This window comes from Salmo salar, chromosome 03 (assembly GCF_965601325.2).
Source record: "Salmo salar chromosome 03, fSalSal1, whole genome shotgun sequence".
Lineage (NCBI taxonomy): Eukaryota > Metazoa > Chordata > Actinopteri > Salmoniformes > Salmonidae > Salmo > Salmo salar.
Window position 1 is genome coordinate 84,152,964 of NC_138293.1, and position 13,210 is coordinate 84,166,173.

The 13,210-nt window shown below is 46.7% G+C and overlaps 1 protein-coding gene and 1 non-coding gene across 4 annotated transcripts in view; both read left to right on the forward strand.

Moving 5' to 3' along the window:
- Nucleotides 1-13,210, forward strand: part of LOC106606533 (transportin-2) — a 34,556-nt gene that overhangs the window by 13,710 nt on the left and 7,636 nt on the right. For all 3 annotated transcript variants that reach the window (XM_082972830.1, XM_082972829.1, XM_082972831.1), the window contains exons 12-16: nt 2,030-2,182; nt 5,464-5,689; nt 6,149-6,320; nt 6,725-6,811; nt 10,214-10,321. In XM_082972830.1, coding sequence (XP_082828956.1) covers nt 2,030-2,182; nt 5,464-5,689; nt 6,149-6,320; nt 6,725-6,811; nt 10,214-10,321 — 746 coding nt within the window. The remainder of the gene's footprint in view (nt 1-2,029; nt 2,183-5,463; nt 5,690-6,148; nt 6,321-6,724; nt 6,812-10,213; nt 10,322-13,210) is intronic.
- On the forward strand, nt 2,409-2,479 carry LOC145877602 (small nucleolar RNA SNORD41). The gene has a single exon (XR_014391943.1). It is a non-coding gene; the product is annotated as a small nucleolar RNA SNORD41 (small nucleolar RNA).

A 13,210-nucleotide genomic window follows, 5' to 3' on the forward strand; every position in this document is an offset into this window, starting at 1 on the left:
AGTCTGGTCTGCCCCAGGCTCTACGTGAGTCTGGTCTGCCCCAGGCTCTACGTGAGTCTGGTCTGCCCCAGGCTCTACCTGAGTCTGGTCTGCCCCAGGCTCTACCTGAGTCTGGTCTGCCCCAGGCTCTACCTGAGTCTGGTCTGCCCCAGGCTCTACCTGAGTCTGGTCTGCCCCAGGCTCTACCTGAGTCTGGTCTGCCCCAGGCTCTACCTGAGTCTGGTCTGCCGCAGGCTCTACCTGAGTCTGGTCTGCCGCAGGCTCTACCTGAGTCTGGTCTGCCGCAGGCTCTACCTGAGTCTGGTCTGCCGCAGGCTCTACCTGAGTCTGGTCTGCCGCAGGCTCTACCTGAGTCTGGTCTGCCGCAGGCTCTACCTGAGTCTGGTCTGCCGCAGGCTCTACCTGAGTCTGGTCTGCCGCAGGCTCTACCTGAGTCTGGTCTGCCGCAGGCTCTACCTGAGTCTGGTCTGCCGCAGGCTCTACCTGAGTCTGGTCTGCCGCAGGCTCTACCTGAGTCTGGTCTGCCGCAGGCTCTACCTGAGTCTGGTCTGCCGCAGGCTCTACCTGAGTCTGGTCTGCCGCAGGCTCTACCTGAGTCTGGTCTGCCGCAGGCTCTACCTGAGTCTGGTCTGCCGCAGGCTCTACCTGAGTCTGGTCTGCCGCAGGCTCTACCTGAGTCTGGTCTGCCGCAGGCTCTACCTGAGTCTGGTCTGCCGCAGGCTCTACCTGAGTCTGGTCTGCCGCAGGCTCTACCTGAGTCTGGTCTGCCGCAGGCTCTACCTGAGTCTGGTCTGCCGCAGGCTCTACCTGAGTCTGGTCTGCCGCAGGCTCTACCTGAGTCTGGTCTGCCGCAGGCTCTACCTGAGTCTGGTCTGCCGCAGGCTCTACCTGAGTCTGGTCTGCCGCAGGCTCTACCTGAGTCTGGTCTGCCGCAGGCTCTACCTGAGTCTGGTCTGCCGCAGGCTCTACCTGAGTCTGGTCTGCCGCAGGCTCTACGGCGTAATATACATTTGATAGTCATCCCTGTGGGACAATGTGTCATCAAAAGTACTAACACCATCCTGACAGCACCGATTCGGTTACTTCCCTGTTTGGCTGCTCTCTCCACTGTTAGTGCACTGCTCCCCAGCGTCTCATTAGCAGTAGAGCTGGAGGTGCTAATTGGACAGTGTGAACCCTGAACAGCACAGCCAGAGTAGTGATTACTGGCATCAGTAGCGATTGGCATGCAGAGATGCACCAGAACGGTGGAAGACCACTGTTATCACAATGGTGTCTGTATAGAAATAAAACATGGAAGTGTTATTCTGTATATGAGTGTTAGTTCACGTAGCCTTGGCCGAAATGATATCGCTTTTTACCGGTGTCATAACTAGATTACAAGGTGGATAATTCTTAGACATTATTTTATGGAAGTTGCTTTGTCATTGCTTCAGGGCTGTTGCTAGTCTTGTCAGCCAGACACCAACATCAATGACATTCTGGTGAAGGACAATCTGACTTGTTGGGGAAAAGCCTAGAACTCCTTAAGTGGCTGGTAGGCTGTTGCTCGTGTGTGTGTGTGTGTGTGTGTGTTTACAGAGACTGCAGAACGACTTTGCGTTTAGCTGCTGCTGTGGAAGTGATGACATGTTCTCATCTGAACATACATGATGCTAATTAGAGATCGTTTTCTGATCCACAGCAGCGTGTTGGTAGGACAGGCTTCCTTGAACACGTCAAAGGAATGGGTGTACAGCCCAGCTTAGTTGGTTTATTTGGAGACTGTTCAGACCTTTACAACTTGGCGTGGCCCAGATTCAGTAGTGTGAAAAGTGTATGATATTAAATGGCTAGTTCACTCTAAAACCATCTTCGTGTTTTGTTCATTAGTCCACTGTTAATAAAATCCCCCAAAATGCTGCATGTCCCTGGAGTCAAGTTTTCAACATAGAGCACTTCTGTACAGAGCAAAACTGTAAACAAGTGTTTTGTCATGTTTTTGAGTGAACTATCCCTTTAAAGGTTTGTCCCTCTTATCTCCCTGTAGGCAAGTGTTCTGCGGCGGCGCTGGATGTGCTGGCCAATGTGTTCCGAGACGAGCTGCTGCCTCACCTGCTGCCCCTGCTCAAGGGCCTTCTCTTCTCCCCTGACTGGGTCATAAAGGAGTCTGGCATCCTGGTGCTGGGCGCCATCGCTGAGGGTAAGGACTAGGAAATCAATCAATCACACTGTTGACACTTCACATAGATCTCTTGTTCAGTCTCTCTCCATCTGTGTGTCTCCCCCTCCACACTTTGGACTCTTTCTCGCTTGACTCATCTCTCTCTCTGTCTGCTACTCTGCTCTGTTGCTCTTCTGTCTCCTGTGACGTTTAGTACACAGTGGTTCTTTCTCCTCTCTCACTCCATTGAGAGTTGGCTGTCCCTCTGGATATGATGCATTCTAATTAACTCCTGACTGTTAATGATGGTGTTAGTATTCATACTGTCTGATCCAGAGGTCTCCTACAGTCAGACTTCTCTACTGTCTGGTCCAGAGGTCTCCTACAGTCAGACTTCTCTACTCTGTCTGGTCCAGAGGTCTCCTACAGTCATACCTCTCTACTCTGTCTGGTCCAGAGGTCTCCTACAGTCATACCTCTCTACTCTGTCTGATCCAGAGGTCTCCTACAGTCATACCTCTCTACTGTCTGATCCAGAGGTCTCCTACAGTCATACCTCTCTACTCTGTCTGGTCCAGAGGTCTCCTACAGTCATACCTCTCTACTCTGTCTGGTCCAGAGGTCTCCTACAGTCATACCTATCTACTCTGTCTGGTCCAGAGGTCTCCTACAGTCATACCTCTCTACCTGTCTGGTCCAGAGGTCTCCTACAGTCATACCTCTCTACTGTCTGATCCAGAGGTCTCCTACAGTCAGACTTCTCTACTGTCTGGTCCAGAGGTCTCCTACAGTCAGACTTCTCTACTGTCTGGTCCAGAGGTCTCCTACAGTCAGACCTCTCTACTCTGTCTGGTCCAGAGGTCTCCTACAGTCAGACCTCTCTACTCTGTCTGGTCCAGAGGTCTCCTACAGTCATACCTCTCTACTCTGTCTGGTCCAGAGGTCTCCTACATTCATACCTCTCTACTGTCTGGTCCAGAGGTCTCCTACAGTCATACCTCTCTACTGTCTGGTCCAGAGGTCTCCTACAGTCAGACCTCTCTACTCTGTCTGGTCCAGAGGTCTCCTACAGTCATACCTCTCTACTCTGTCTGGTCCAGAGGTCTCCTACAGTCATACCTCTCTACTCTGTCTGGTCCAGAGGTCTCCTACAGTCAGACCTCTCTACTCTGTCTGGTCCAGAGGTCTCCTACAGTCATACCTCTCTACTCTGTCTGGTCCAGAGGTCTCCTACAGTCATACCTCTCTACTCTGTCTGGTCCAGAGGTCTCCTACAGTCATACCTCTCTACTCTGTCTGGTCCAGAGGTCTCCTACAGTCATACCTCTCTACTCTGTCTGGTCCAGAGGTCTCCTACAGTCATACCTCTCTACTCTGTCTGGTCCAGAGGTCTCCTACAGTCATACCTCTCTACTCTGTCTGGTCCAGAGGTCTCCTACAGTCATACCTCTCTACTCTGTCTGGTCCAGAGGTCTCCTACAGTCAGACCTCTCTACTCTGTCTGGTCCAGAGGTCTCCTACAGTCAGACCTCTCTACTCTGTCTGGTCCAGAGGTCTCCTACAGTCATACCTCTCTACTCTGTCTGGTCCAGAGGTCTCCTACAGTCATACCTCTCTACTGTCTGGTCCAGAGGTCTCCTACAGTCATACCTCTCTACCTGTCTGGTCCAGAGGTCTCCTACAGTCATACCTCTCTACTGTCTGGTCCAGAGGTCTCCTACAGTCATACCTCTCTACTCTGTCTGGTCCAGAGGTCTCCTACAGTCATACCTCTCTACTCTGTCTGGTCCAGAGGTCTCCTACAGTCATACCTCTCTACTGTCTGGTCCAGAGGTCTCCTACAGTCATACCTCTCTACTCTGTCTGGTCCAGAGGTCTCCTACAGTCAGACTTCTCTACTCAGTTCATTTTGCCATTCTTTTTTAGATTTAGTCTAGTCTTACTCATTTTGACTGAAATATTACAAAGTCACATTTTTGTCATTTGAATAATGATTTAGTGTAGCTATTGTTAAAATTATGGAAATAGTGGACCATTTTAGTCCACTAAATGTATTTTCATTAGTCATATTTTAGTCATCACATTTTTCATGGCTCATTAACCAATAGTAAACACAAATCACTGACTTCCATGTGCACAAACATACATAGCCTTGTCCATCCAACATATCGTTCTGCATAACATATCGCAGGATTCTCTTCCCAATAGTCCAATTGGCAGAAGAACACATTACTCTGCAGCAGGTAAAAAAACAGGTGATTTTAGTCAGTATTTGGTCTCGTTTTCATCAACTTAAATGAAAAATAATTTTGCTGAATTGTAGTGTTTTCTGGGTCTGTTTAGTCAGTTATCGTCTCGTCAATTGCCACTGACAAATAGGTGTCAACGAAATGAAAACTGCACTCTGTCCCTGCGGACTCTCTGCTAGTGGAACTCTGTCTAGTTCCGTGTTGTGATAGGTCAGTTCAGATTGACTTGGCAGTGGTGCTGTCGTTCCTTTTTGTCAGTGGCTGCTCCAGCCAATGTCTGGTTCCCCTGTCACTCTACTGTGTCTCTGTCTTGCTCTCTCTCCACTGTGATTTGGCTACACCTTCTCTTTCTCTCATTCTTCAGCCCTTTATGACCCCCCTGTCTGTTAGTCAGTAACACACTCATATAGGCAGACGGCAGATGTTGACATTATAGGGAGACGTGTCACTGTCCTAATGCAGAGTAGGTGTAATGCCATATATTTTCCACTGCGCTGACCCAGTTAACACGTCACTAATAGGATGTACACTAATTGGATTCCATTTGAGAGTATATTTTATATTAAAACGTATAAACACTAAGCCAGATGACTGGCTGTCCTTCACGTGGCTTTGTGTTGATAATAGACTTGGCCTACAATTGAGTGTTGTCAATAAAGAATTTGCCTCAGGCTAGCCAGATTCAAATTCTATCCAACTTTATCGTCATGAAAGGAGGAATTGAATGTTGCATAAGCGATACACAGATGGCAATATTCAATTGAATCTCTTCATAAATACACCAGGTAAAGACAATGTGTCATGGTTAAACTGATCACTTAATGAGGTTTTATCTCCAATATGTGCTTTGACCTCATACCCTCCCTACTAAACTGATCCCCCCCCCCCCAATCACAGACAAACCAAATATTGAAATAGCGTCATAGAAGATAAAGTAAAATTCCATGCATTGTGGTGCCTTACCTCCCAGAACTCCTCCCCCACCTCCTCCTGTGTCTGTGACAAAAACACTCTCACTCTGTCTCTCTCTCTCTCACTCACTCTCTCACTCACACCCCTCCTCTCCTCCAGGCTGTATGCAGGGCATGGTGCCCTACCTTCCGGAGCTCCTCCCCCACCTCATTGCGTGCCTGTGTGACAAGAAGGCCCTGGTGCGCTCCATCGCCTGCTGGACCCTGTCCCGCTACGCCCACTGGGTGGTCAGCCAGCCCCCAGACTCCCACCTCAAACCCCTGATGACCGAGCTGCTCAAGAGGATACTGGACGGCAACAAGAGGGTGCAGGAGGCCGCCTGCAGGTGTGTGCTGTGTGTGTGGGAGGGTCCTTTTGGCATCGTCAATGTGTTTCAGCTATGACAGTCATACCTGCCCCCCCCCCCCCCCCATTACTTAAGCTGTGCTTGATTGAGCTTGCCTGCTGTGATGGAACCAATGGAATAGTCCCAAAAGTTCAACCCTGGAACTCAAGGCAAGCTCAATTAAACGCTCAAGAGGGGGTGTGTTCAGAGTGCAGAATGACTGGGCTTTTGACTTCTGCTGTGGAAATGATGACATGTTTCTCACCTGAACATATGATGCTAATTTGAGATCGTTTTCTGATCCACAGCAGAATATTGGTAGGACTGGTCTCCTAAAGGGTTGTGTATAGGCCAGCTTGGTTGTTAAAGCAGATGTTATTGTGTTTCCATTGTATTAATGTCTGTGTGTGTGACGTGTCCATTCTTGTACTCTGACCCTTTGGCCTTTGTGTCCCTCAGTGCGTTTGCCACCCTGGAGGAGGAGGCGTGTACAGAGCTGGTGCCCTACCTCAGCTTCATCCTGGACACGCTGGTGTTCGCCTTCGGCAAGTACCAGCACAAGAACCTGCTCATCCTCTACGACGCCATCGGAACGCTCGCCGACTCCGTAGGACACCACCTCAACCAGCCTGTGAGTCTGGATCTTCACTTAGTTAGAAAACTAGCACTTAGAAACATCAGCAAGCTGGATCAGCAAGCTGGATCAGCTTCATGGCCAACAACTCCTAACCGTCTTATGATGTACAACATCCTCTGTTGTGGTGCTTTGTTGCTGTATCACAACCTCCTTGGTTACTTTTCAGAGGGTCATCTTTATGGTGAAGATGGTTGCCTCTCTGCTCTCCTCTATGATGAATATCTGAATCACCAGTGTGGATGTATTTTAGACTCTGAGGTGGTTTAGTGAGAGAAGACGCGTGTATAAATCATGTCACGTGTAGGTTGTCGCTACGTCACAACCTCAACCTGGTTGGTTTACACAGGTTTCATCTTTATTACTGAAGTGTATAATGAGTCTCCTCTCTCCCCCTACAGGAGTACATCCAGAAGCTGATGCCTCCCCTCATTGCCAAATGGAATGAGCTGAAGGACGAGGACAAGGATCTCTTTCCACTTCTGGAGGTTATACATCGTGTTATACATATATACATTATTATATACATTATATACAACCATGCTTGGTGCATCACGAGGTGGATCATTCTTAGATGGGATTTTATGGTATTTGCCGTCATTGCTTTATGGCTGTTGCTAGTCTCGTGAGCCAGACACCAACAATAATGATATTCTGGTGAAGGACAATCTGGCATGTTGGGGAAAAGCCTAGAACTCCTTAAGTGGCTGGTAGACTGTTGCTCGGTGTGTGTGTGTGTTTACAGAGACTGCAGAACGACTTTACGTTTAGCTGCTGCTGTGGAAGTGATGACATGTTCTCATCTGAACATACATGATGCTAATTAGAGATCGTTTTCTGATCCACAGCAGCGTGTTGGTAGGACTGGTCTCCTTAACCTCTTCAGCTGACAATTAACTGGTGCCGGAGATGAGGCACTAGGCTGGTTTTTTGTTGTAGGTCATTTTTTATTGATTTGTAAAATGATCTTTAGCTCTTAGAGCCACTCAAAGCATACCAATGGAAACAGGTGACTTGTGCTTCCAATGGTCTGTATTATACTGCACATCTTATTGTACTACACATCTTAATGATAGAAGCGTTGGATAGAACAGACAGATATTTCACCGGATGTATGTGTGAAGCATCCGCTTGGCGTTTCCACTCACTACCACATATGGTGATGAGAGGAAGCCCAGTGGCTGGCCGTGGGAGAAGATGGAGAGAGATGTATTTAGTCTGACTGATGAGAGGAAGCCCAGTGGCTGGCCGTGGGAGAAGATGGAGAGAGATGTATTTAGTCTGACTGATGAGAGGAAGCCCAGTGGCTGGCCGTGGGAGAAGATGGAGAGAGATGTATTTAGTCTGACTGATGAGAGGAAGCCCAGTGGCTGGCCGTGGGAGAAGATGGAGAGAGATGTATTTAGTCTGACTGATGAGAGGAAGCCCAGTGGCTGGCCGTGGGAGAAGATGGAGAGAGATGTATTTAGTCTGACTGATGAGAGGAAGCCCAGTGGCTGGCCGTGGGAGAAGATGGAGAGAGATGTATTTAGTCTGACTGATGAGAGGAAGCCCAGTGGCTGGCCGTGGGAGAAGATGGAGAGAGATGTATTTAGTCTGACTGATGAGAGGAAGCCCAGTGGCTGGCCGTGGGAGAAGATGGAGAGAGATGTATTTAGTCTGACTGATGAGAGGAAGCCCAGTGGCTGGCCGTGGGAGAAGATGGAGAGAGATGTATTTAATCTGACATTCTGCATGTTCTCATCGATGGAACATTTGATCTCCATACAGTTTTCTGTTTCTACAACTAGAATCTGTAACAGACTGGACTGTGTTTTCGGGACTTTACCCTTTGCCAAAGTAAAATAAACGTGTGTTTAGGAGTGCAAGGGCAAATGTAGTTATTGCACACGCTCACTTCAGAGTAGGCATTCCCTCACGAAAATATGCAAATATGTACTAGTATGCGCCAATAGGATCTCACTAGTTGGTGCTTGGCGCTACCCACCTCTTTGCTTGTTCTTCCCACTATGATTCATTTCCTCCCATTGGAAACGACAGGCTCTGGTCGATCTTGGGTTTGTTTAAAAAAATATATAAAATGTTGATGCCCAGACGTGATTTTGCTAAAAAATGTATTGGCTCATGAGATCTAAACGGGGACTGACTGACTTCTGTATCTGATAAGTTATAAATCCACTCCCTCTCCTTGACTCCTTTTGTTCATATGAAGTCACAGGAACAGTAAAAGAATGCTATATCTTAAAGGGAATTTTAAGAATTTGAATATTCTTTTCAAATTACCTAGGTATAAAAAAAAAAATACATCTTCAAATTTGTGGACTGTCCCTTTAACCTCTATGGGCTAGGTGGGACGCTAGCGTGCCACCCGTGGTGCACTCCATCAACAGCAGGTGCATTTCAAGAGCGGCAAATTTGAATCCAAATAAATGTCAAAATTCAAATTTTTCAAACATACAACTATTTTACACCCTTTGAAAGATAAACATCTCCTTAATCTAACCACGTTTTACGATTTCAAAAAGGTTTTACGGCGAAAGCATAAATTTAGAGTATGTTAGGACAGTACATTTACAAGAGTTGTGTGTAATGTTTTGTCAAGTCAAAGACAGGGTCACCAAAACCATAAAACCAGCTAAAATGATGCACTAACCTTTTACAATCTCCATCAGATGACACTCCTAGGACATTATGTTAGACAATGCATGCATTTTTAGTTCTATCAAGTTCATATTTATATCCAAAAACAGCGTTTTACTATGGCATTGATGTTGAGGAAATCGTTTCCCTCCAATAACCGGCAGTCAAGTCAGCGTCACTAATTAAAATTAGAAAACATTGGTAAAATATTATATTGTCATTTAAAGAATTATAGATTTACATCTCTTGAACGCAATCAACTTGCCAGATTTAAAAATAACCTTACTGGGAAATCACACTTTGCAATAATCTGAGCACTGCGCCCAGAAAAATACGCGTTGCGATACAGACTAGACGTCATGTTGGGGAGATCTAAAATCGAAAATACTATGTAAATAATCCATTACCTTTGATTCTCTTCATCAGATGTCACTTCCAGGTATCACAGGTCCATAACGAATGTAGTTTTGTTCAAAAAAGCTCATCATTTATGTCCAAAAATCTCCGTCTCGTTAGCACATGATGTAAGCCAGCCGGACTTCTCGTCATGAACGAGGGGAAAAAATATATTTCCGTTCGTTCAAACATGTCAAACGTTGTATAGCATAAATCATTAGGGCCTTTTTTAACCAGAACATGAATAATATTCAAGGTGGACGAATGCATACTCTTTTATAACGTATTGGAACGAGGGTACCCAACATGAACTCGCGCGCCAGGTGTCTAATGGGCCATCATCGTTCCATGGCTCTTGTTCGGTCAGATCTCCCTCCAGAAGACTCAAAACACTTTGTAAAGGCTGGTGACATCTAGTGGAAGCAATAGGAAGTGCCAAAATATTCCTAAGCCCCTGTGTTTTTCAATGGGATAGGTTTAAAGTCAATACAACACATCAGGTATCCACTTCCTGTCAGAAAATGTCTCAGGGTTTTGCCTGCCAAATGAGTTCTGTTATACTCACAGACACCATTCAAACAGTTTTAGAAACTATAGAGTGTTTTCTATCCATATATAATAAGTATATGCATATTCTAGTTACTGGGTAGGATTAGTAACCAGATTAAATCGGGTACATTTTTTTTATCCAGACGTGCAAATGCTGCCCCTAGCCCCAACAGGTTAAGATCGGCGCAAGTGAAGGAAAGGACACACTGACAGGACACTACTTTGACCTGTTGATATGCAGGCAGTATATTTGTTACCGTCCCCCACCCTGCAAACTAACCCTGTCTCTCCCTGTGCCTCCCCAGTGTCTGTCGTCGGTGGCCACGGCCCTGCAAAGTGGCTTCCTGCCCTACTGTGAGCCTGTCTACCAGCGCTGTGTAACCCTGGTCCAGAAGACCCTCGCTCAGGCCATGGTAAGAACCTATAGAGCTCGACAGTTTGTTCTAAAAACTGGAAATGAGTTACCTCGGGTAACAGTCGGTTAATGACATGACCTTTATGAATTATGAAGCCTTTATGTGCTTGTTTTGATTACTTTAATTCTTCAATTCACAAGAAGTGACGTTAGTTGAAGATTCTCATAAAACAAAATGTATAAGATCTCCTAAGCCTGTGTTTACCACAGACCTTATTTTTGGCGTTTATCCCCCCAAAATGATAGATTTTCCCATAGGCTTTGTCCAACGAGCCATGGTGGAGTTAGTACCTACAAAAAGTCACCATTACTATTGCTCTCTCTAGTACAGTTTATACACATTAAATCACCAGACATGCCTTCAGTGAAGAACCATGTTAATGTATTTCAACAAACGGTTACAAAATAAGCCAGATATAGCTAGATTTCCTTCCAATTGGCGACCAGATTTTCATGCAAATATTCGACACGTGGCATAAAAACATCATGTGCGTTTTCCCACCAGAGATGTTTCCATCCAATTGACTTGTTGCGTGTAGGTAGCATAGTGGTTAAAAGTGTTGGGTTCACTATCCGACAGGTGGCTGGTTTGAATCGCCGAGCCGACTTGGTGAATAATCTCTGTGCCCTTGAGCAAGGCACTTAGCCCTAATTGCTCCTGTAAGTTGCTCTGGATAAGAGTGTCTGCTAAAGGAATAAAATGTAAACATTTAAATTAGGCTGTGATGACGTCGTGCACAATTTGTGGTTAAATTTCCATGTACCCCCAAATAAAAAAATAAAAATGTAAAATTCCATCGCGTTTTAAACTCTACTGATGATAAACGCCTATTTTGCGTTCCTGTTTTTTGTATTCGGTTCGCTCTGTTGGCTGTAGGTGCACTTGATTCAGCAGCCCTAGTGCCGGGAAGACAGTGTTCACATTTTGAACCATTTCATGTGTCTGAAGGTAGAACTCCACCTTCCCGGCAGGCCCAGAGAGCACATCAAGTGCACCTATAGGCCTATCGCTGGCCATCAGATAGCTCAGATCACTGTCTGCAAAGTTTCCTCCAGCCATAGACTGCAAATAGAAGCCTCCAACACACAGCAAAGGTTTAAAACCATGACGAGAGACTCAATGAGTACAGCATAAAGCTACTGGTTTTGAGTCAGTTCATGTTTAAGCTGTTATTCATCACTGTGAACACTTTGTTCACAACTTTTAGAAACCAAGTGTTCCGATAAGCTTGTTCTTATTAACGTCTTATTTTTAATATCAAGGAATATTTCACTTTCTGAATTGGTGCATGAGGCAGAAATAATGCAGTGCGACTTTAGTTTGGCCATCAGCTGGAAGACTGTCCACTTCTCAGCAGAGGGAGGGAGGTAGGGCGGAGGGAGGGAGGTAGGGCGGAGGGAGGGAGGTAGGGCGGAGGGAGGGAGGTAGAGGGGAGCATGGTAGGACCACTACATAAAGAGAGAGCTAAGGAGGGAGGTAGATGGGAGGTAGAGGGGAGGTAGAGGGGAGGTAGAGGGGAGGTAGGGAGGGGAGGGGAGGGGAGGGAGGTAGAGGGGAGGGAGGGAGGTAGAGGGGAGGGAGGGAGGGAGGTAGAGCGGAGGGAGGGAGGTAGAGGGGAGCATGGTAGGACCACTACATAAAGAGAGAGCTAAGGAGGGAGGTGGAGGGGAGGGAGGGAGGGAGGTGGAGGGGAGGGAGGGAGGGAGGTGGAGGGGAGGGAGGGAGGGAGGGAGGTGGAGGGGAGGGAGGGAGGGAGGTGGAGGGGAGGGAGGGAGGGAGGTGGAGGGGAGGGAGGGAGGGAGGTAGAGGGGAGGGAGGGAGGGAGGGAGGTAGAGGGGAGGGAGGGAGGTAGAGGGGAGCATGGTAGGACCACTACATAGTGGTAGAGCGGAGGGAGGGAGGGAGGTAGAGCGGAGGGAGGGAGGGAGGTAGAGCGGAGGGAGGGAGGGAGGTAGAGCGGAGGGAGGGAGGGAGGTAGAGCGGAGGTAGAGGGGAGGGAGGGAGGGCGGAGGGAGGTAGAGCGGATGGATGGAGGGAGGGAGGTAGAGCGGAGGGATGGTGAGCCTCACCGCTGCTCCCTTCCTCCCCTCAGACTGACCATCAGATGCAGACCAACAGTCCAGTAAAAAACAAACGCAAATTATGCTCACCTAGCTATGCCTCACAAGTATTACAATAGGTGATATATTACCAGTGTGAGCATATACCTACATTTTTTAAAATATAATAAAGAAATTGGCAGGGTAAATCAAGCATAGCCAATATGCAGTGATAATGTTTTGGGCCTATAGCCTACTGCACAAACCTCATTGCAACAGTACTGTTTTAATTGGTTAATGTTTCATAGGCTTAGGTTTTTTTAAGTCAACTTTTTTTTAAATCTGAGCTGTAGATCTCGGTTTACATTTTGATTCAGAAAGTTATCTTGACTCAAAGATTGGTGACCGCTGGCCTACATGATGAGATTATTATGGACAAAAGAGCAAGAATATTTTTAGTTTCCAAACTGCAGTCACGTGTCGATCATCATGTCACCAGAATAAGACCCTTGATATTTATTGGAAAGGAGCATCAAGCTCATCACTGCACTTTAACCACCCTGTGAAGTTCATCATAACTTTCATCTGTAGCCTAATAAACTGCATACTTTCCTGTGTTGTAGTGGGGGGCCACATGTCATCATGTGACTCAACTTTCAGTATGATGCTTATATCAATATTTACACAAGTTTTTCCACTGCCATTTCTCGCATAATACATTTTACCGAAGCAAAAAGATTCCACCTTGTTGAGCGTATTTTTTTGTGTATTTTTTCCTTTGGAAAGTTTAGACATTCTCTTTCCATCATGACTGTCGTGACTTTTTTTTTTACACGCATGAAAAGGT